Source organism: Gallinula chloropus, assembly GCF_964237585.1.
Source record: "Gallinula chloropus genome assembly, chromosome: 15".
In the NCBI taxonomy this organism is placed as follows: Eukaryota; Metazoa; Chordata; class Aves; order Gruiformes; family Rallidae; genus Gallinula; species Gallinula chloropus.
The window spans coordinates 6,809,458-6,831,642 of record NC_140100.1 but is presented as its reverse complement, the minus strand read 5'-3'; the positions used below and the strand labels follow the sequence as shown (position 1 = coordinate 6,831,642).

At 44.5% G+C, this 22,185-nt stretch overlaps 1 protein-coding gene across 1 annotated transcript in view; it reads left to right on the top strand.

Annotated features, from left to right (window-relative positions):
• The window catches only part of SDK1 (sidekick cell adhesion molecule 1), a gene marked incomplete at its 5' end in the record, with an annotated part of 398,756 nt that overhangs the window by 367,665 nt on the left and 8,906 nt on the right, over nucleotides 1–22,185 (top strand). The window contains 7 exons of the mRNA XM_084271072.1: nucleotides 3,622–3,737; nucleotides 5,160–5,346; nucleotides 6,068–6,205; nucleotides 9,306–9,467; nucleotides 10,641–10,766; nucleotides 18,749–18,913; nucleotides 21,491–21,628. Of these exons, the coding sequence (XP_084127198.1) occupies nucleotides 3,622–3,737; nucleotides 5,160–5,346; nucleotides 6,068–6,205; nucleotides 9,306–9,467; nucleotides 10,641–10,766; nucleotides 18,749–18,913; nucleotides 21,491–21,628 (1,032 nt within the window). The remainder of the gene's footprint in view (nucleotides 1–3,621; nucleotides 3,738–5,159; nucleotides 5,347–6,067; nucleotides 6,206–9,305; nucleotides 9,468–10,640; nucleotides 10,767–18,748; nucleotides 18,914–21,490; nucleotides 21,629–22,185) is intronic.

The following is a 22,185-nucleotide window of genomic DNA, read 5'->3' as shown; positions in this document are numbered from 1 at the left end:
CACTGCATTTTTCTCCTCGTTTTTGCCTGCATGTTTATTTAAATGGCTTGAGTTTCAGGGAGTCTTGTCCCAGGCTTGTCTGTGAAATTTCCTGACATAATACTGGCATTATAGAAACAATTAGAAAATCAGTAGAGGGGAAATCCTTTACTACCCAGAAATTGGAGCAGATGTAAAAGCAGCAAGGAATGCTTCATAAAAACAGTTATTAAGTTTACCCAATGAATCACGAGGATTTGTAGCCTACCTGTGCTACAGAGCATCGTGGCAACTGTCACTAAGAAAAGGAACTGGTGGTTTCTTATTGATGAAAAGCTCTCGGAGATACACAGCCCAGAGAGCAAATATCCCAAGCAAGAAGTGAGAAAAACGAAGGTGAACACTCTGCAATGCACAGAGCTCCGGTGCAGGCAGGCTGCAGGGGAATCGAGGCACCTTCTCTGGAAAGGCTATCACCATCTGCAAGCTCAAATGGACTGCAGCATGAGCAGAAGCTGCTCAGTATGACTGGCAGATGAGGACAGTGGTATGTTTAAATGTGGATTTAGATGTGTAAGTTTATTCATGGGCTCATTTTGACTCTCTTACTGCATTTCCAGATAGATTTGTTACCTTTACACCATCTTACTATCATCATCCTGGTCCATAGTTGTCCTCCTTATTTACTAATTACTATACAACCTGCTCAGCCTTTCTCCTTCCTTCTTAGCTGAGAGACTTTGAGGAGACAGTCTCAAAGATGAATTGAAATCAGATGAGAAAAAGAAATGTTTACAAATATCTGCATGAGACTCCAAGGCGGGATACGTGCACAGAATTAAACTTCATGAAAGCATACGTGGTTTTGTCAGGGAAAATGAAATGCTTTCCACCTGCCAGAAGCTGAGCTTGGACCCTCAGGGGTCTGTGTCACTCCTGCAATGGTTGATAATGTCACTGACACCTAAAGCAGTGTGAGGTGTGCAGCTTTAACCTCGCTTTTTAAGTATTCGTGATTTCAACAGCCATGAAAAAAATTCAGAGCTCAGTAATCTTGAACTGCATTCCTAGAAGGTAAAAGGCTTTTGAAATCACCTTTAAAATGCACTTGCTTTTATTGGCACGGGCTGTCCACACGTTCAGGGAATGGTTTGGGGTTTCAAACAGGTAGAGTCTTCAGGGATGTGTTTCCTCCCTTTTGAAGTATTCCGTTTCACCCTTAATGTAACGTGCTGTCTGCAGAGAGCCACATCAAGCATCCGCAGCGCTTTTCTGCTGTCCCTTGCTGTCAACAAGAAATCTGTGCTTAGAAGAGGAGGGACACATCAGCCTTTGAAAGTTGAACAGAGGGACAGACTTACAGGGCACAAAACCAAACAATTTGCATTTCGTGGAGGCTCTGGGGCAGTGAAGAGAAACGTCTTTTTCCACATCATCTTTTTCTGGTCTTTTTTTTTTCCCTCCCATCAAATTTTCCCTCTCCATGCCAGCAAAAGCACAGCAGCTCCAGCAGTGAGAGTGTCAGTGGAGACTGATCACTGGCAGTTTTTAACCATTGTGTTTCTTAGACATGCTCCAGAAAGGGTTTGAGGAAAAGTGGTGTTTTTCTGGCAGCAGGCTGCACACACCACTTCTTCTAATGGTCACATCTTGGAAGTGGCAATTGTTGCAGGCTGGCACACAGGATCCAAAGAAAAATGCTACTGTAGATGCTACTCCAGACCTGGGTATTGGGAGCACTTTGAAGCTGTCAGCTCGGGACAGACAGTAGTGTCACTACCTAGAAAGCAAACACATTGCTAAAGTGGTCCATTTTCTTCTGTGATTGTACATATTCCTGTTTCCCTGAGCACGTCATCAGCTGCAAATCTCCAAGCTGTATTTTCAGGTTTAGTACTGTGTGATCAGCTTGGGCTCATACACTGATATGTGCTATGATAGGCTCCAAATCCAGATATTTTTTGGTCCTTGAGAGAACAGCTGAACACAGCCAGCCCAGCCGGCTGCAGAGCTGCTCCCTTCGCTCCTTTACAGAGTGCAGAGCACGGGGCAGCAGTTAGATGAGCACATCCCTGGGAACAAGCTCTGTGTTACTGATGGTCACTGTCACCTCCTGCGTTCGCTCCATCCAGCATAAAGGAAACAAAAATTACAATAAACAAATAGTTTTAACCAAGCACTGGGATAAAGGCTACTTTCAATTTTGCCTTTCATGTTTTAATTGTACAGCAATAATTTTGCAATAGAGTTGCCGATGGCAAACATGCAAAAGACATTAACTTTATTTATGTTTTGGATTATTAATGTGGCTGTTAAAATTCCTCCAGTTAGTTTTGATTGAATTGTTTTTTTGTGCGATTCTGTCGTTTAATGGAGCGGTAAATAAGAATTTCTGATAATGAGCCCAAGCATCTGTCACAACAACCTGGCGCTGGTTATTAACATTTCCATTAACGGCAGGGTGGGCAGTGATAATATGGAAACCACACAGTTAGAACAAAATAAATAGTTGGTGTCAGGCTGAGTGGGTGTTAATTACTATTTTATTTTATAACTTGGGAGGGAGGGAGGATTGGTAGAAAAGTGTGACTTATGAAGGTCATTCTCTCTAAAGAAAGAAGTCTCCAGAGAAACAGATAACTGGGGCTATCTACCTCGAGTAGTGAATGTTTTATGGCTTCTATTTATGGCCCGTAAAGGGACAGAGAGAAGAGAGCAGCTTTCTCAGGTGATCTGGGTGAAGGCTGCAGCACCTTGAACACAGAGAAAGGAGAAGCACAGCCTTTGCCCTGCCTTTCTCTTCCTTCTTCTGGAGTTTGAACAGGACATGCTTCGGCACCTTTTCTGTAAACAGAACATGTGCCAGTTTGTTAAGACCTGCCGGAGGCAGAGACAGCAGGTCAGGAAGGCAGAACATCCTTGCTAGCCGCTGGGGAAGAAAACCCACCTGCACCAAGTTGGATCCTGACAAAGGGAAGGATGGTGTGACCCAGGTGCACTCCAAGATTAGTTTTCTAGCACAGCACAATGCAAAGAAGAAATGCCATCAGGAGTATGTATATGTGAAGGTATAATCAAAGCAGTGCGAACAAGTAGCAAACTGAAAGTCATTTTGTCATACATAAAATATTAATTGAATTGATTAGTGTCTGACAGCTTTTGGAGGCAATGTTAGACAGCACTGCGGCCCTGAGTCTTGCAGCCTTGCAAACAGGCTGAGAAAGACTTGATACTGGGCGGGAGGCCAGGCTCACAGTGGTGAGGGGGCTGCCATGCTCCCAGTGACTTCCAGGAGCAGTCGGTGAGGAGGAGCGCAGTGTCGCTGCCCCAAACATTGCTGGAGGATGAGGATTAAATTCTCCTTTATTTTTCCAAAGCTGCTGACAGGACAGTGTGAATTCAGTGTCTAACCCAGTGTGTGTGGTGGGACAGAGCAGAGCCACCTCAGAGGCTTGGTTGCTCCTCAGTCCATGTGTGCTGAAACTTCCCCGTGATACAGGTATCTCCAGGGCTGACTCTGTGAGCTGACTCGTGGCATAAACAGGGTCTGCCCTGGGTCTTTCCACAAATGGAAAATTGCAACCTGGATATGAACTAGTTCTGTTTGTCACTATTAATTCTTCTGTCCTCCTCTCTCTCTAGCACCGGCACTGGCCCCACAGAACATCCAAGTAAACTCCCTTTCTGCAAGCCAGCTGGAGCTCACCTGGGACCCCCCTCCTGCCGACAGCCAAAATGGGAATATTCAAGGCTACAAGGCAATCCTCCTATTTCTGCTGGTTTCATTTATCTTGCTTGGCATTGCTATTAGTTGTGAGATAGCTCTACAAACTATAGTTGCCCTCACTGCATAAGGCAAATTAAAACAGCGTTCAGACTGCAGTATGGGAACAGCACTAAGTCCCAAAATCAAAAGAAAGAGAATGAGACTGGGGGGGGAGAGAAAGGGAAAAGTATGTTGCTATTTGTGGAGGAGGAGAGCGTGGGGGAACAGAGTGTGCAGATAAGGAGGCAGCTCCACTTATGCAGGCAACATATCTGCTCCAAAAAGCAAAAGTCACATAAGAGCTTGGGGCAAGGAATGTATTTGAGAAAATTAACTGAGCTTTCTATCTGTCAAATGTTGCAAGCCATTAGGAAAAACACAGCTTTCTACTAGCTAGAAGCGTGAGCCAGGTCAGATTTTGGAAGAATTGTTTCATTTCCTTAACTTCAGCAAAATTAAATCATAGTATTAATTGCATTTGGTTCAGAGGAGATGAGCACGTTGCAGAGGCATGATGTTTAACTTCTCCAGCATGAGAACGGACCCTCAGAGGGTGGAAATGGGCAAGTCTACAAACACTGGAGCTTGGCTTGCATTTAGTGTCTGGCTCTGCCTCTCTCCATGAATTTAGGTCCATAAGCAAAGAAAAGCCAAGCCAGTGTGAATAATCTGGCATCCCTTCTTGGCAGGAACAGGCATCCTTATATATCAATTCATGTTCTTTTCCTTTTGTACATATATAGATGGCTCTAGCAGCTCAGCTCGTGGAGCCAAGGTGGAGTCTTGCCTTGGCTCATTCTCTCAACTTTCTGGCTTGCTTTGGCCTGTTGTAATGCTCTCGCTGCCAGGCCTGTCCAATAAGTAGGGCTGGCACCACTTTTCCTCTTGGAAATGACTTCTCTGAAGCCTGATTTTTATGGCATCAGGGTAAAAATTATGTAAGGAAAGAATGGGGTAAAGTACCTCAAGGAACTTTAGGGAAAGTCTTTATTACCCTCTTCAGGAAGGCTTTTGCTTGGCTGTCCTGTGAACACGGATGGTAAAACCATTGTGAGCATGTGGAGGTGAATTATGGACCCTCGTATCAGGATGCCAGTGCTGACAGGCAGCTAGCATTTCAGGGAGAATTTAAAAACTGACCTCTCATTGCTGAACTCTGGCAGCTCGTATCTGCTGTCGTTAGGCCATATTCTTCAGCCCGTGCTCTATCTTTGAGTGATGTACTCAGCTACACAGTCGCTGGACTCAGGGGAATTTGGCAAAGGAAAAGATTGGGCATGAGGTGAACAGCACTAGTATCCCATTTAAGAGGAGTCCAGAGCAAGACCACACCATCTTCCCATTCTTTTATAGCCGCAGCACCCAGATATTCTCTAGGTGTAGGATATACTAAAACATCTCACTGTCTCAACAGATTTATTACTGGGAGAGTGACATCCAAAATGACACGGAGAAAGTGAAAGTCCTTTTCCTCCCGGAGACAACTGTGCGGCTCAAAAACCTGACCAGCCACACGCGGTACATGGTCTGCATCTCCGCTTTCAACGCGGCCGGGGACGGCCCCCGGAGCAGCCCCTCGCAGGGCAGGACGCACCAGGCTGGTATGGAACTGTTGTCTTTTCTCAGAGCACAGGCTTGGTGATGGCTGGCACGTAGCAGGCAGAGGCTGAGGGGGATGGGTGGATGCAGGAGGGCACTGGTGTTTTAGCTTTGGGATGGGTCATGACATTGTAACAGCCTTGAAGGGGTAAAAAGAGATTGAATAAGTGGATCGTGTGGGAATGGGAGCAATAACAGTGAAAACAAGAATGGACTGGCAGATGGAGCCGGTTTCTGGCCTCTCCTGTCATACCTAGTGAAGGGACTTGTCTCCAGTGCCTGCAGCTGACCCGCACAGACCTGAGAGAGGATGACTGTGCTTTTTCTAACTCCACCAGTCAGATAGGGAGGTCTTTGTGCTGGACGTGACCCAGGTGGGAGCACTCCAGCACAGGGCGGTGGCAATGCCCTGGGTGGTGGCTGTGAAGAGGAACTGTGCATGTGGGCTGTATGGTGACGTAGTGCCCTTGTGAGGGTCCTTTCCTTCTGCCTCCAACCTCCTTGCTTGCTTTAGAGGTTTGGCTTTGCAGCTCCGTGGCTGCTTTTCTTAGGAGGGACTGGATTTCTGATTGATCACCGGACATTTGGATGCATTTGACAAATCCCATTCTCAGCTTGTTTCCTTTAGATTTAGGCTGGGCAAATAAACCAGTGCTTTAGTTTATATATGTATATCCGATTGACTGCTCCTGCTGCAATTTAATCTATTTGTAATCCTTTCAGCACCCAGTGCTCCCAGCTTCTTGGCGTTCTCTGAAATCACTTGCACTACACTCAATGTGTCGTGGGGCGAGCCGACAGCAGCAAATGGAGTCCTGCAGGGTTATCGAGTAGTCTATGAGCCTTTGGCTCCCGTCCAGGGTAAGAAAGACCTCAAATCATACATATTCATGGAGAAATGACAGAAAAGCGCTGTAGCATCTTTTATCTCTGCCCAATTTCCTACTTGCTCTCTGCCGTTTTCCAAGAGAAGCCAGGTGGCAGAGGGTAAGTAAAACAATTCTGCTTTTGCCAAAACTGTTCAGCAAACTATAATATTGTGGAATATAGCTTTTGTCTGTCCTCTCTCATTTTCTTGCACAAACTGTATTCTGTGTGATGTGAAAAGTCATTTTACTGCCGTCGTTACCTGGTATAGGCGAAGAGGAAATTCAGCCTGAGAGTGCCTGATTGTCTCCCTGCATTGCACTTTGAAATTGCTGAGTAGGCTCCATCCCAGAATAGTCGTCAGACACATTTGTGTTGCTTATCACATCATGTGTCACTTCTGTTATCGCAAAGATTGCCCGGGCATCAAATGTGCTAGTCATCACTGGTACCACTGCCACTTTTGACAGGGGAGAATAACTGTGATAGAGATTTAGTTGTGGCTGTTTATGTGGAGTTTTCAAGCAGCATTTTTAACCCAGCACTAGATTTAAGCTAAACCACAACAATGTGATGGCCACAAATGTTTCATTAATTTGGAGAAGAACTACAACAGAGAAGGATTTGGCAATTTCTCCAAAAACAGATATAAATTAATTCCAGAGGTGAATTAGAAAAGATTACAAAGTTTGTGGATGGTCTTATTAATATTTTTATGTTCCTGGTAGATCGCCAATAGTTCAATAGGATGTCCAACTTTGGCAGTGTGACAGCAGGGAGAGCAATTTCAGCCATCGCCAATCCATTTTAAACTCTTTTCCAAAGAAATAAGGATATCAATCACTTGTATTTGCTTTTTCCATAAGGAATAAAGATCTGTATTGTCTGAATATCCATGTCTCATGCACTGAGAAAGTTATATTCAGGAATGAAAACATGAGAATAAAAGCACTTTCAGCCTTTACAGCTGGCAGGTCCGAACACAAAGACCCAATGCAGAAAGCATTTCTAATTCTGACTGAGCAATGTACACAGGCTGTGCAGGAGGTTTCGGGCTGTTTGGGCATTTCCTGCCTTTTATTCATTCCTACACAAGGTTTAAGAATACATTTTTGTTCTCCCCTGAAAATATGGAAGTGTCAGATTGTGTTTTCTCTGCATACATTTGACTTAACATCCTCGGAATCTTTGTTTGCATTTCTTCTCTTCCCCACCTCTGCTATCTCCAAACTCCAGTTTGTCTCTCCTTCCCCTGTAGAAGATTTCTGATGTGAGCAGGGAGGTTATGAAGAGCTTTTCCTCAGATTCTAAATTTTTGCCTAAATTTATTTTCCTGTTTCTACCCATTTGCTCTTGTGCCAACATTTTTCTTTCAGCAAACATATTTATTCTCCTGCCATGGTAAGTAATCCCTCCCTCGAAGTCATCATTTTCCTCTGATAGAAAAGCCATGCTGCTTTATTCAGAGAGCAAGGTGAAGCTGAACTCAACTGAAGATGGAGCATGTAATGATGCTGAATGCAGGCAGCAAAGTTTGTGGGAATGGCAGCCGCCAGACCCCACAATCCCAGAGGGTCCTTCCAGCCCCAGGTCTCACGTTCCTCCCTACCAGCACTATAAGGGCAACAACATGTATGGACCAAGACCCCCTGCAGCCTTTTTCCCGGAGTCTTTTGACTTTACATCCATTCCTGATGAGCATCCTCACCGTTGTGACACCTCCTGCCTTCCCACCCACAAGCCACCACTTAAAACCTGTGTGTTTTGCAGAACTTTCTAACTGTGCTCTGTTCTTTAGCACGTTCTCCTCCCTGTTTGACCTTTTATTGTTTAAGCTTTATAGTGTTATGTTTTACACAATCATAGACAACAAAATTGCCCTGGAGCCTTTTTTAACATTTCCCTTTTTTTGGAACATAACTTCCAAGTGACAAATGCTTCCTGATTTGTCGTGGAGAAATGAAATAGCACACCTAGGGAAGGAGGGAGCACTTTTACTGCTTCCTCGTTAACCACAGAAAGATTCCCTGTGTTATAAATTGTATCTGGGAGAAAACTTTGAACTGAAATTGCTTGGACATTATTCTTTATTTAACAGATAAAACCTGAAAGCATCATCTTGATTTGCATAAAATAAGCATCAGGATTGAAAAACATCTTCCTTCTGCATTTTTCTAGAAAGATAAACTAGCAAGCAGCCTTGTCTAGTGGGAAAAGTGTTCTCCTACTTCCTATCATCCTGGTTTGAAATGTGTTATGTACACCTACAGAAGCAGAAAAATGCCAAAAGGACTCTGTAAATTTGAACTTTCAGTTCTGTAAAATGTTGGATCAATCAAATTCTTTCTGTTTACTTCGAAAATTGCAGTGCAAACTAGATTATTTTGTTTTCAAAGCACTCATTGCCACTCTGCCCTCTATGCAGAGCCTAAACATGAAGCCAGCTATGAACTTTGATGAAAGAAACAGCGCTGCTTTTAATTCATCCCTGTAAGAAAAACCATTAGAGAGTGAGAAGAGTGAAAGACAAGTCATGACATCGGCTTTGTCCAAGCTTATCGTGCTTTGATTGCATCCCCAGTTGCAGTGGCATTATCACCCAGAAATTACCTGTGAGATATTTGTCCTTCATTTGGTAATAGTGGAAATGACAGGAGGAGATGAAAGGAAAGAACCTGTCCGGCCCTTGTTTCCTCCTCCAGGCAATGTTGCAGGTCACTTGGCAAAGGAGCAGTTGAGAAACGCTTGCTTAGGAATCAATCTGCAACATTCAGTCCTCTTCATTTACCTCCTCCTTTCTTCCCAGAGTAATTAGGGAAGTTGTGTGTAGTCTCTTGGTAATTTCCCAGTTGTGTTGTAAGGTTTTTTTCTTGTCAGTACCCACTTATCAAGCTTAAACTCTAATTATACTTATCAGTGCTGAAAATTGGCTATTATCACTACTTAAACTCCTGCTAATTGTAAGAAATACTTTCTTAGCAAACTGTTAGATAATTTCACTTACCATCTAGATGTAATAAGCTCCACTTGATTTCTTTTTTTGCATTGTAACCTTCTCTTATTTTATTATTTTTTGTCTGCGTGGCTGTTCCAGGGGTGAGTAAGGTGGTGACTGTGGACATTAAAGGGAACTGGCAACGCTGGTTGAAGGTCCGAGATCTCACCAAGGGCATGACTTATTTATTCAGAGTGCAAGCCCGAACCATCGCCTATGGACCTGAGCTGCAAGCCAATGTCACAGCTGGGCCAGCAGAAGGTAAGTGGAACCGTAAAGCCGTGTCACAAGCCAGATCAGTTACACAAACATGGTCTGACAGCAGGGAATAGTGCACTCAGGGTTTCACATGAATTTCCAAGCCAAGGAGAAGTTGAGTTGCAGGAACTCAGGACATGATTCAGTGGGTTTAGCAACTGTCCATGCAAAACATGTTTCCTATTTTTTTCTGAAATCTCAAAGTCTGATGCGAATAAGCAAACCATTGTTGAATAAATTGTAACACAAATGGGCTAGCCAGGGATTTCAGAGCTGCAACTGCTTGAGTCAGAGCTGGTATGACTCTGCTGAAACCATTAGAGGTTTCTGGATGTAAAACCAGGAAGAATTTAGAATTACTCTCTCCTGACACTTGGGCTTATGCACTGGGAGTGTCTGTGAATTTCCTGACATGTCAAGAGGAGCAACTGGCTGAAGGTCGGCATTCCCAGCTTGGTTCAGTGTCTGTACCAGAACAGTTGGGTTTCTTACTTGATCAGCAATTTTGATGAACAGATACTCTAACAAGGCAATAGCCCTCCAGTGATACCAGCCTGTCCAGTAAATCACAAAACAGTAACTGCAATTGTCACAGTTCTGAATTTTGCTTCTTTTTCATCTCAGGGAAACATTTGCTCTCTCAAGCAGAACCACATGTGTCAGTTCCACCCTTTTGGGTGCCAGAGAACTTTCCTTTTAGCACAGTACCTCCCTTAGCTATTATCTGGGGCAGCAGCACTGTGGATCTGCAGTCTGATTCTCATGCCCCAGTGTAGAGCAGGAATCTTAACATGGCCGTGGCATCCTACCGATTGAGTGGGCACGCAGCTGTCCTCACGAACCTCCTCCTGAAACTCAGAGGCTGGTTTCACCTCTGAAGACAGAAATAGCAGTGGCAATGTGCAAATGCTGCAGATATGCTAATGGTTAAAATAAGAGTGGGTTTTTCTCTTTCCTCCTTAACACAGGTACCTTTAAAACTCAGCCATCTATGTGTAACTGCTGGCACTACAGCTAGTGAAATAGTTAGGTCAATAGCCCGTTGAGCTGGTTTATGTTGCATATACACTGACCAATACTTCTAGATATCTTTTTCCCCTATATCAGTAGAAGAAATGAATGCTGCAGTCTATCTCTGACACCACCGCCATTTGCTGTTCTCATTTCATCCTTCAGGGTCTCCTGGCTCCCCTCAGGAATTTCTGGTGACAAAATCTGCCTCTGGGCTGATGCTACAATGGATTGAGGGAGATTCAGGAGAAAAACCCACAACTGGCTACATTATAGAGGCGCGACCCTCAGGTAAGCCAAGAGAGCTCAATGTCACGAGTTCCCTTTCTCTAATCCATGCTGAAAGCCATCCTGTAATGGAGAGGTTGTCTGTCGTTCCAGTGAGGTAATGGCACTTTGTGAGAGAACCCGATCACCAGCCGGTATTAAACCATTGCTTGTTTATTATGTGGTTTAGCAGATTTTCTCCGGTTTAGGAATAGTCACAGAAAATTACTCTGAGTGCTCTGGCTTTCACTGTGCTACATCACTGGTAAATCATCCCACTGATGAGCTAATATAGTTAATAATTAAAACTCACTTAAATGCTTACAGCTTCTTTCATGCGCAAGGACTAAGTAGTACTTGCAAATGGTATTTTTGAGGACCACAGATAGAGAAATCTGCCACCTTCTGCACCAGAACACAGCAGCTAATTACTGTTTTACACTTAATAACAGGGCCAAGATGTTAGCAGCACAAACACATTGCTTTTCCCAGTTTGTTCTGCAGGCAGTGTACCGAGGGGAAAAGGAATCTTCTCATCACCGCAGGGGGTTTTGGTGCTCTCCCAGAACTGCTTTGCTTCTGGGATTTGCATCTTACTGAAGCTGCTTTCTGCTTTTTCCAGACTATTTCCCCAGCTGGGCAAGGTCATTCTAAAAGTAGGTGTATGCTCCAGTCCACAGTCTTTCCCACCTTGGTTCCCCTTGCAGATTCAGTAAGCACACACTTCGTGGTAACTGGGGAGAGCTGTCAGACCCCTGTGTAATCTCACTTGATCATTTCCCTTCACTCTGATGTTGAATGTTGATAACCATTTACTAAATACATTTTTCCAGCTGAAGATGCATCTACCAGATACTCGTTTCACACAGGCCGTATTTGAATGTCATGATGTCAAAAGCTTTGCTAAAGTCAGGATAGATGATGTCTGCTCTTTCTCCTCTATTGACAAGGTCTGCTACCCTGTCACTGAAGGAAATTAGACATGATTTATACTTGACATATCCGTGTTGGCTGCTTGTTCTTTCCTTTTTTACTTCTAGGTGCTTGCACGTTGCTTGATTATGTATTGATTAAATGAATGCTTATCTCTTTGATTGCATAAAGGATCCTGTTCCTTGGATGTGTCTTGAATATAAGGGTGCATTTAAAACCAGTTATTTTAATTCTATTTAACCAGACCAGTAACAAAATTGTTGTCCACTTTCTGTGGTCACCACTGAAGATGCAGATTTCCATACCTGCATCTGACAGAATTTGCTCTGCAGTGAGGTAGTGCTGGGACCCTAAACTTTCTTCCTGCTTTCTGTCATTTAACTTGACAATTGTTTTCAAAACAGTCAAGGGAAATGTGCACCTTCTCAAAGCACTGGGGTTTCCCAGAGCGATCAAGATTATACTTTTTTAATTAGAGGCATGCCACTGCTGTGTTTCTATTTAACTTACCTTGGCTTATTGATTTCTGCCCTTATTTCTGTATAGGCAGGAAACACTCTGTCTTATTTGAACAGCATTGTTTAGATAGCATGTTCACTGAAGTTCACTTACCAGCTTACATTTTCCCAAACAGGGTTTTTTTGAGTAAGAGTATTTTAGAGAGAAACCTGCAGCCCACGTTCAGATTGTCTGCAAGCTGGAAATTCAGCTCATGTGAGAGGTGACATTGCAAACTCATCTGATGTTCCCAGGCTTGTCACACTGTTGGATGTGAACACACATTTTACAGTTCATGGCTAAGGATGTAGGATTTGTGGCCCACTCTTATTGAGTAGGAAGAAAATAGTGCCTCCAAGGCAGGTCTGAGCTGCATTAACCCTGGGTCACTTCTGCTGGCCCCACTCCACTGATCCTGGAAACACACAGAAGAGGTCTTATTCTCCTGCTCTTGCAACCTGACTGTTGAGGCATTTAATTCCTCTTCAGATTATTTTAATCCTATTCATGCTGCTGTAGCAAATGAATTAGGCATTTGTATGCTGGATTCTCATCCTTCGTTCTGGTTGCAGCTGTAGGAAGCGTGAAATGTGATCCAGGAGAGGAGACAGGCTAATTGGAACGTTTGCTTACTTCACCCGAGCATCGGCTTCCTTTCTGTGCCGCTTTTCTTCCTCATCTCTGCATGGAGGAGTTTGAAATCTGAATTACGAGCTTAACAAAAGCAGGGGACTAATTCCTCCTGTCAGGGCTGGTCATTCAGAGCAGCTTCTGTTTTAATATTATTCTAAGAATTTGCTTCTGCATGTTGATTTATATGGGTAGTAGAGCGTGGATTGGGGCAACCTTTGTTTTTAAGGAGTTGTTGTCCAAGAGGAGAGCAGCTGACTTGTGCCCTTCACATAAAATCAAGGAAGGAAAAGATATTCATCCTTCTGAGATCAAAAAAGGGGCATTGAACAGACAGATGAAAAGCTTTAGCTTGTTGCCAATATTTAAATGCAATACCACTACCTTAGTGTTTCACATCTCAAGTGTCATCTATTATAGGCCTCATTACCTCAAACATTAAATGCTGTATCATCTCATTTTCCCTGCTGTAGCTCCCTGCCAAGACTCTTCCATCAGAGTAGGAGGGTGGCTTTCTGTCAGAAACAGCAAACCCTACCTCCTTTTGTCACTTCCCTTTGAATTTTTCGATGTCCCGTTGTGTCTCCCAGGGCTCTGGCTGCCCTGCTGGGTTTAGCAATGGTGGCAGCAGGCAGCTGAGATTGTTCATTTGATCTCCCCGTTTCTCTCCTGGATTTATGGAAGGTGACCAGGCTGACTGCCTCCTCTGCATTTTGAATATGCTCAGCCACAGGGATGGAGCAGGCGAACCGATATTTTTTCCAGAGTGATCTGTGCTAGAGGAAGACATTACAGAAACAGAAGTGTTTTTCTTTTCCTTCAACTTCTCTGTCCCTAGAGAAATGGATTCCAGTTTAGCTCCTTGTGCATTACAAGAAATGCAATTAAGTGGCCTCTGTCACGGCCATCATAAGCACTCCCTAGACATCAGCTAGGCTGGCTAAGGACTGGGCGTCAGATTGTATCCTCAGTTTTTACGTACAGCAGAAAAGACACAAATGGCACAACAATGGTGAGGTTCCCAGTGCTGCTGGAAGGAGTGAAGAACCTGGTTTCACCCCTTTTCCCAACCCCATGCCACATCCAAGGCTCCTCTCTCTGCATTGTCCTTTAACGGCGGGCATGTGGCCTGTAACATACCAAGCAGTCCCACACAGACCTCCCTCCCTGGTTGTTCCCTGTCTAAAAAGGGGTGTTTCTGCCCAAGGGACCCACGCTGCCAGGAGAACACGTGGATACATAGCTGCCAGCACGAGACTGTCATGTGTGTGTTGGCCTGCCAGTCATCTTCTGCTTCAGGGCAACCACGTAGGTGTTCGGTCAGTCTGCTTCATGGCTTGTGTTGCCTCAGGAGCAGCCTCCCACCTAGGACAAGCCAACAGCTTTCCTCTTCTGCTTCCTCTCACCATCATGCATTTGGGACTTTCTTTGCTTTTCCTGAGCAGGGATGACTTCAGCCCAGTGGGAGAGAATTGTATGTTAACATGTTTCTAATAATAAAATTTCTGGGGCTCTGGCTGGCACGAACAGGCCAGTTAAACCACAGATCAGCCACAGAATGTGAGTTTAGGACAGAGACAAGTAAAGTGTTTTATTTTGCTCCCCCAGATGATCAGTTCCATAAAGGCAGCAGATGTTTTGGGGAAGAACCCATCTACTTGGGGAGGGGCTGGTCCTTCCCATAAATGCTGATTTTTCACTTCCAACACCCCAAGGGCAGATCTCACTTTAGTTTCCTTTCTGGTGTCTCGAGTAATGTTTTTATGTTTTTCTTCCTTTTCTATTTATTTTTAAACAAATGAGGGAGTGCAGTGTCAAACATGGACACAAACCAGCAGAAGTCAGTAAATTCAAAGTGAAGGGTGCAGCTGCATTGCCGGCATCTGCCATGGGGCCTTTGGTTCGCTTCTGCTCGAGAACGACATGCCAAGGCTGACAGTTTGTCAGCCTTCACTTCCCATTCTTGTCCTTTCACTACTTTGCATGATAATCCAGCCCTTTGCCTCGGACAAATACATCCCCATTTTAATTTTGTCCTCTGTAGGAGGAACACTACCCACATTCAGCCGGTCCTTAACTCTCAGCTGCTTCTCCCCTCATAAACCTCCTAATGTGTAATTAGGAGGAAGTTTTACAGCACAGCTCTCCTCTTACTCTGAGAGAGGAAGGCTGGTGTTTCAGACCTGACTGACTGACAGCTTTCCATCTCCCAAGCTGCAGCCCGACAGTTGTTTGTTAGTGGCCTGAGCTAGCAGAGCCAGGAGCCTCCATTACTGACTGATGGTTTTATTCAGCGTGGAGACCTTGATTAATTGCCTGTGAAGCCAGGCTGGCCTGTGGGTGCTGTGTATGGCTGCAACCTGCTGTGCTGCTCCTTGCTGACACGGGATGGCTGGCTCCTGGCTGGGAAGGTCTCTGGGATAGTCTGAACATGGTGTTAGGTCAGGCGTGGTTTCACCTTTCCCTGTCTTTCAGATCTTCCCCCCACGCACGTGTCTCACTCCCAAATTGGATGGAGGAATCAAGGCTGGGGAATAAGAACCAAGTCCCTCATCAGCAGGAAATAGGGCTGAGGCAGAAGTGTTTCTTTCCAGGGGCAGGGAGCAAAGCAAAAATCATTTTTTGAGGACCCTTCCCTTTTCCATCAGACTTTTGGGCCTTTTTTAAAAAGGTGACTGCCCAGTGAAAGGCAATAAGAAATGAGGAAAGGGACAGATGTTATGGAAGAAGAAGCATTTGTGAGCTGCCCACGTGCTGCCAGCCACGCTGCCTCTCAGTCAATAACCAGGAGAGGCTGGGGCTGGCTGAGCCTTGCGCCTCTTCACCAGAGTCCAGCCTTGGAAACTTGGCTTTTCTTGGTGGTTTCTATGAGTTAATACCCAGTTGATATCCCAACCATGGCATGTGCATCTTTCCTCCCTAAACTGAGTGGGAAATACTGTATACAGTGTACTAATGATTTTCTACTGAACTTAAAGGCCAGTGTTTGCTATCACAGGTGACCTTCTAATGAATTCTCTTTTAGCTGAACTTCTAACATTTAGAGCAAACCTAGTTTTGAGGGGTTGGGGAAGAGATGTAGTGAATGAATTCACAAGTGTGTGTTCAATATTTAATCCCAACATTCGCCATTGAAATAGTTTGGAAATATCTGATTGTGATCTTTGCCTACAAAGAAGGGCTTGAATATTCCAGATGGAGAGAAGATAAATTAATTGAGCCTCTGGAATAAAAAACCTTGTTGCCAGAGCTTGGGAAGCCCCAGGCTATCCTGTGCATAGTAGTGGCTTGGGGTAAGAATGTCCCCCTTCCCAGGCTGCCCCCCTGTTGATTTCTGACCACTGCAGTTACATCAGCACTTCTCTGAGATCTCAAGGATCACATGCTGGGTCCCATCTTGGCCAGGGCCTGTTTCCTGCCCCAGAAAAAAGTTTGGGCAAAGATTTTTTCTATGAATCAAAGCAGAATGTGCCAGAAAAGATAGATATGGTCACCAGGCAGAGTATCTCTGAGTCCCTGTGGACAGGAACCCCTCTGAAGAAACATCCACCAGCAGTCTTTGCTGCCCCACACCATCATCACCATAGCCAAGGGGAAGCAGAGGTGGAAATGCAATGCAAATGCAACATTGACTTCCCAAGGGTAGTTTTCCCAGCTTCTTGTAAGCTTTAGAGAGTGGTTAAATTTACATTTCTTGCGCTGTGGGATATCTTGCATCATGAACCCTGACAGGTTTGTGAAAGTGAGTGAGAAGGTGCGTGTGTGAACAGGTGTCTTTGTTGCAAGGAGTGTTGAACATTCATTTTTATTGTTGCCTTTTCTTCCCCCATTTAAGTGGCTTTCAATGCAAACAAATTGCTTTTCAGACAATTCACAATGGGCTCAAATTCTCTTATTGCTGTTTACAAATGTGTTTATGAAAGCTCAGGCAATTCTAGCAATTATGGCAATATTTTATAGTCTGAGATGCATCTTCTTAGTATCAGTGGTTGCAACAATCTAACTTTGAAAATGCATCCCTCACTCCACCCTAAATCCCAAGCTCCCTTTTTATTACATTGTAAGTTTACGTTGTAGAAATAATCTTGCCTTCTATTGCCCTGTAAAAGGGAAGTCAATATTTTATCTCTTGTTTTATAGCCATTGTAATATCCAACTAATACATAACAATGCTACATTATGATAACTTCATTATACTCTGATCATGCCGGTGAATAATGTATCGGTCTGAATTTTAAGCATGACAGAAAAATTACCTATTTTTATTGTTCTTCTGTATTTCTCAAATGTAGTCGGCACAATACATCTCAGCCTGCTTTCTGCATCCACTGAGACTGCCAATCCTCATGCTCAGAAAAGATGTAGTTTGGGGGTTGTTAGTCATTGTGTGTGTTGCTAGACGTGCAGCATGGTACAAATTACCGAGCCAATATTTACTGATGCCAAAGTTAAAACATTCACATGGAAATGCACCTGCAGTGTTAATCAATCCATCTTTCCTGCTATTCCCCGTTGCACAGAAGTAGGCCAAGGGCCAAATTTTGCTCTGTTACACCAGCGTAGCTCTGGAATTGCTGCGGTGCCTTCAATTAGTTTACAGCCAGGTAAATGCAAAGGTAAATGAGAACAGATTCCAGCCTTACATTGCAGCAGCAGAACAAGTCGCTGAGGGTAGTGCTGCTGGCTCCTGCTTTATTGTTACCTTGATAACACCTCAAGCTACAGAAGTCACGCTGATGCTCGAATCTCACAGTGCAGAGGGCTTGCTTTCAAAGCAGGCAGCTCCTGTGCTGGAGTCGTATCTATGCAGAGGTTATCATCGTGTTCCCATTGCTGTGGGACATGCAGAGAAAAATAGACATTGCTCAAACAGCTGTGATAACTAAAAGCCCGGTGGGATACTTGTGAGGTCAGATCTATAAGGACTGCGCTGGCGGAGAGTTTGGCCCCACGCATAGACAGCAACTCCATTTTGTGAGCAAAACGGCTGGGCACCAATTGTTACCCTAAAGATGTCTGCTTAGATTAATGGTCAATGCCTGCACTCAAAATAATTGACTGACATTTTTAATTATAGTTAGTATTGTTCTCACTGGTAACACAGTCCATCTTGTTGAAGGTTCTTTCCAATGGAGTCAAGTGAGTACGAGATTTCGGGTATAGATCAAGGACCAAAACGGTGCCTGGTCAGGATGCGCGCCAGGATCAGTGCCAGTATGGCTCCTGAGAACTGAGATTACCCTACTGAAATGCTCTAATTGGAATGGCACCGTGTTGCTAACAACTTCCTGAGGTTTATAATACAAAGAAAGCCTCATTGCTGTTTAAAAAGGAAGTGTGGTGCCGGCTGCCTCGCTCTGTGGGCTCTGCCACGCTGCAGGCCAGCACGTGTGAGGGACATAGCACTATTGATATTGTGGAGCAAGCAGCACTCCAGTGACACCGGTCCACCAGGCCCCAGGTCACGCAAGGCCACGGTATTCCTCACCAAGACCCAAACCCGACATCAGGGTGTGTGATCATGGTCAGGCCAGTCTTGCAATGTAAAAAGCAGGCAAAACCTGATTAAGGATCATTAATGTAGCAGGCTGCTTTGGGTTTACTTGCTCTGTCGAATAGCAGGTGTGCTGATGAGGTGACCTTACCTGATTGGGGGGGGACCCAGGTGTCTGGCAGCTGCTCCAGCCAGCTCAGGTCACTATGGGTGCTGCTGCGAGTTTGAGAGAAGGCCTCTTCCATCTGGGCTCTTCTGAGACCCCATCAAGAGTAAATGCCTTTACAGATGGAGTCTTGCAGGGCATTCTGACTGGTGTGTGCATATCACCAAGCAGCCTTCAGGTAAGCGTGTGGCTGCGACACACAATTAATGATGATGTTTTTCAGTGAGCAGGAGGAAGTGCCAAGCTGCACAGTTCACGCCATTTCTCTCCTTGCTGCTTTCCTAGATGAAGGACTGTGGGATATGTTTGTGAAGGACATCCCTCGCAGTGCTACCTCCTACACAGTCGGCCTGGACAAACTCAAACAGGGTGTCACCTATGAATTTCGGGTGGTGGCTGTCAATGAATTTGGCTACGGAGAGCCAAGTGTCCCCTCTGTGGCTGTATCAGGTAATCATGCTTTATTTCTTTTAATATCTTTTCCAATGGAATTTCTTGGGCTGGGAGGGAGAGGGAAAAATAAACAACTGGGGTTCTCTAGTTGCAAGAAATAATCAAGTGCAGCTTGCTTCCACTTGTTTCAGGCTAATACCAGAGGTATATAGCGGTGAATGAAGGGTTTTTATTACAGTATGCTTCAGTCTCAAGAGGAAAAATGCATGTGTGCCATTTTTAAGTTTGACAAAGAGCCTCTTCAGGAATTTCAGAAGTGTTTATATGTAGCATTTCTTGCCCTCGGACTAATTTACACAGTCTACAACTTGTTTCCTTTTTCTCCTTTCCTAGTCTGTAGTTTTGTTTACTCTGCTTCCTTTTTTTTTTTTTCCTGGGGTTCTCTGATATACCTGTCCTGTGTTATTTTGTCTCAAAAATATAGAAATGTAGTTTCATAAAATTATTCCTGATATCCTCTGTGCTGGCAGTTCCAGTATGATGTGATGCCTCCAGTTCCCCTTCATTAGAACAGCTCATTGATGATGCTCTCAAGCTCTTCCCACCCTCCCTGTTCTCTTCTGCTTATTCACAGTAAACAGGACTATGGCTGAAACAGATCCCTAAACAAATCCCTTTGAGCAGCCTGTCAGTCTGCTTTTCTGAAGGAACTTCAGTACCTGAAGAAGCAAATTCTACTTGTCTTGCCATGCCTGAGCAGCTCAGGTTCAATGGCCTGTTGTGCAGTGGGAGAGCCTGCCCTTGTGAAAGCTTTGCTCAGGTCTTCTCTTACCCTTGCAGAGGCAGCTGTACTCCAGGTTGCTTCTGAGCAATAGGTTTCATCCTTGCTGTGTCAGCAAAGACAGACAAGCGGAATAAAAGAAACTGATAAAGCGGCTTTGTGATTCAAAGTTCCGGAGAGTCCTGAGAACCTGGCAATGCTCCAGTATCTGGAGTGGCTTTTATCTCTTTGCTCCTCCAGTGAAAAGCATAAACACCATTCAACAGTTACCCAGCAGGCAAGAGTAGTAAATGCTGCTATCGCCATCACGGCCGCGTTTGCCCTTACACAATTAACCACTTAGCCTGTGAGAGCTGTCTATGGATTTCAGTGTGAGTGCTACCCTTGCTTTTCTCCTTCAGGACAAGGGCATAGACAACCCACTTCAAACACCAAGAGTCAGTGTTTTTCCTATCTGTGGTTTCACAGAGGCTATAACACAATGTAAAGGGTCAGTAATCATGTCAGTCTTTCCTTTCCTGGAAGACATTATTTCTCTGAAGCTGGGCATGCAGCTCCTTGTGATGCTTTTTACAAATAAACCGCTTGTTTGTAAGTTCTCCACTTGAACAGAACTATTTAATTCACCTCCTTTTGATGCTTCAGTGTTCATCTCAAATTGCTGCATGAAAGTAAGAGGTTTCTGTTGAGATTCACAGTAGTAAAAGTACAAAGCATTTTAGGCTGGCCACTTCAGCTAGCACAGGGAGGTATAAATTGCACTGAATCTGCTCAGCCCAGCATGGCTTGTGCAGTTTGCCTTCAGGACTTTATTGGCCTGGACTGGCCCTCTAGCAAAGAAAAGCCATGGCTACTTTTCACTGCTGCAGAACACCCAGTGATCTGGAACAAATTTGAGCTTGTATCACCGGGCTTACAATGGGCTTGTGCTTAGATCCAGAGCTCGGGATAGTTGGGGAAAGAGAGTGCCTGGGTTCAGTGATAACAAGGGGTTTGGCTGAAGTTGGTCTCCTGGCATCGTCTGTTCCTGCCAGGTGTTCTACCTTATGGACTACAGGGAAATTATGTACAACTGCTGACTTGGGCTCCAACAGCAGCATCGTTCTTTTTCACAAGCTGAGGGATGCTGACAAAGAGAATATCACCATGAGAAAATAACAATAGTTATTACTTTAAACCCAGACCGGCAAGAGAACTCTAGAAAGGGGAAGTTAGTATCATTTTGTGTCTCCAATTGAGATCAAATGGGGTGAAATGACTTGAGATTGCACAAAATCCAGGCAACTGAATCAACACCCATGTGCTGTGTATCAGGCTTGGCTAAGGTGATGAGGAAAAGATAGAGAGTAGCAGTGAATGGTGAAAGTGGGAGTTAATGGAGGTACAGAAAGACACTGAAGTGAGTGTACTTTGTTCCCTGGCACAAGCTGTATTTTCAAAGAGCCACTGAGCAGCATTTTGGTGAGGCAAGCCTCTTCAAAAAGTGGAATAATCATGGGTCATGATGGATATGTTAGTGGTTCCTTTGACCCAGGCAGTACTAAGCAAGCCCCAGTAGTCAAGAAATGTAGGGGTGCAGAGCTGTGGGAAGAAACCCTCATCTGGTGAAAACTTCTGGAGAACTGCTCTGGGAATGTGAAAGATGCTTGTGGAGATCTTGGACCTGTGATATGCTCCTGTTCTCTTTGCCATATTAGGAGTGTCAGCAAGCAGTCTGACTGCAGAGTAGACTATGCTACCTCCTTTGAAAACCCCTTGCCCCTGAAGACTGCTATAAATGCATGGTTCACTGTGGAGGAGAAAATTTTGAAGGCATGTAAAGAGGAATTGTTATTTGTGTTTTGCTCTTTCAGCACAAACAGAAGCCCCTTTCTATGAGGAGTGGTGGTTTCTGCTGGTGATGGCACTCTCAAGTCTGATCCTCATCCTCCTGGTGGTGTTTGCATTGGTCCTGCATGGCCAGAGCAAGAAGTACAAGAACTGCAGTACAGGTAAGCCATCAGCTCCGTGCTGTGCACACATTCTGAAGAGCTGTGGGAATTAGAAATGTCTTTTCCTTTGAACCCTTGATTTTGACAGCATGAAATCTGTAGATACTTTGTTTGGCAGAAGACTCAGATCTTTTTGCCACCTGGTTTAGTAGAAAGAGCTTTTGCCTATGGCCACACTGGACAAAGAGCATTTGATCTTACCAGGTTTTTGCATGCTAACCATGGGACAGCATCTTGGAAGTCCCAGCAACTGCAGCAAAGGCCAAGGAGTCTGGGTCAAATGCCTGGCAGAAGACCAAGATAGGGAGAAGGAGAAAGATCCCACTTTTCCATGACAGTAACCAATGCAAATATTCTAGGTCTGCATGTGTGAAGACTATATCACAAGCCCTTTATATTAAATAGAGTGCCCTGCATCTCACATTCATGCCTTAAGCCAAGCTGCAGTTGCTGGGCTGGGAGCCAAGCAGCTAAGGAGGTGTCTTGGTTATCTGGATCTCTAAGGCTTTAATGCATAATGAGTGTCAAGGTTTGAATTTGCCTTGAGTTGTGACTTT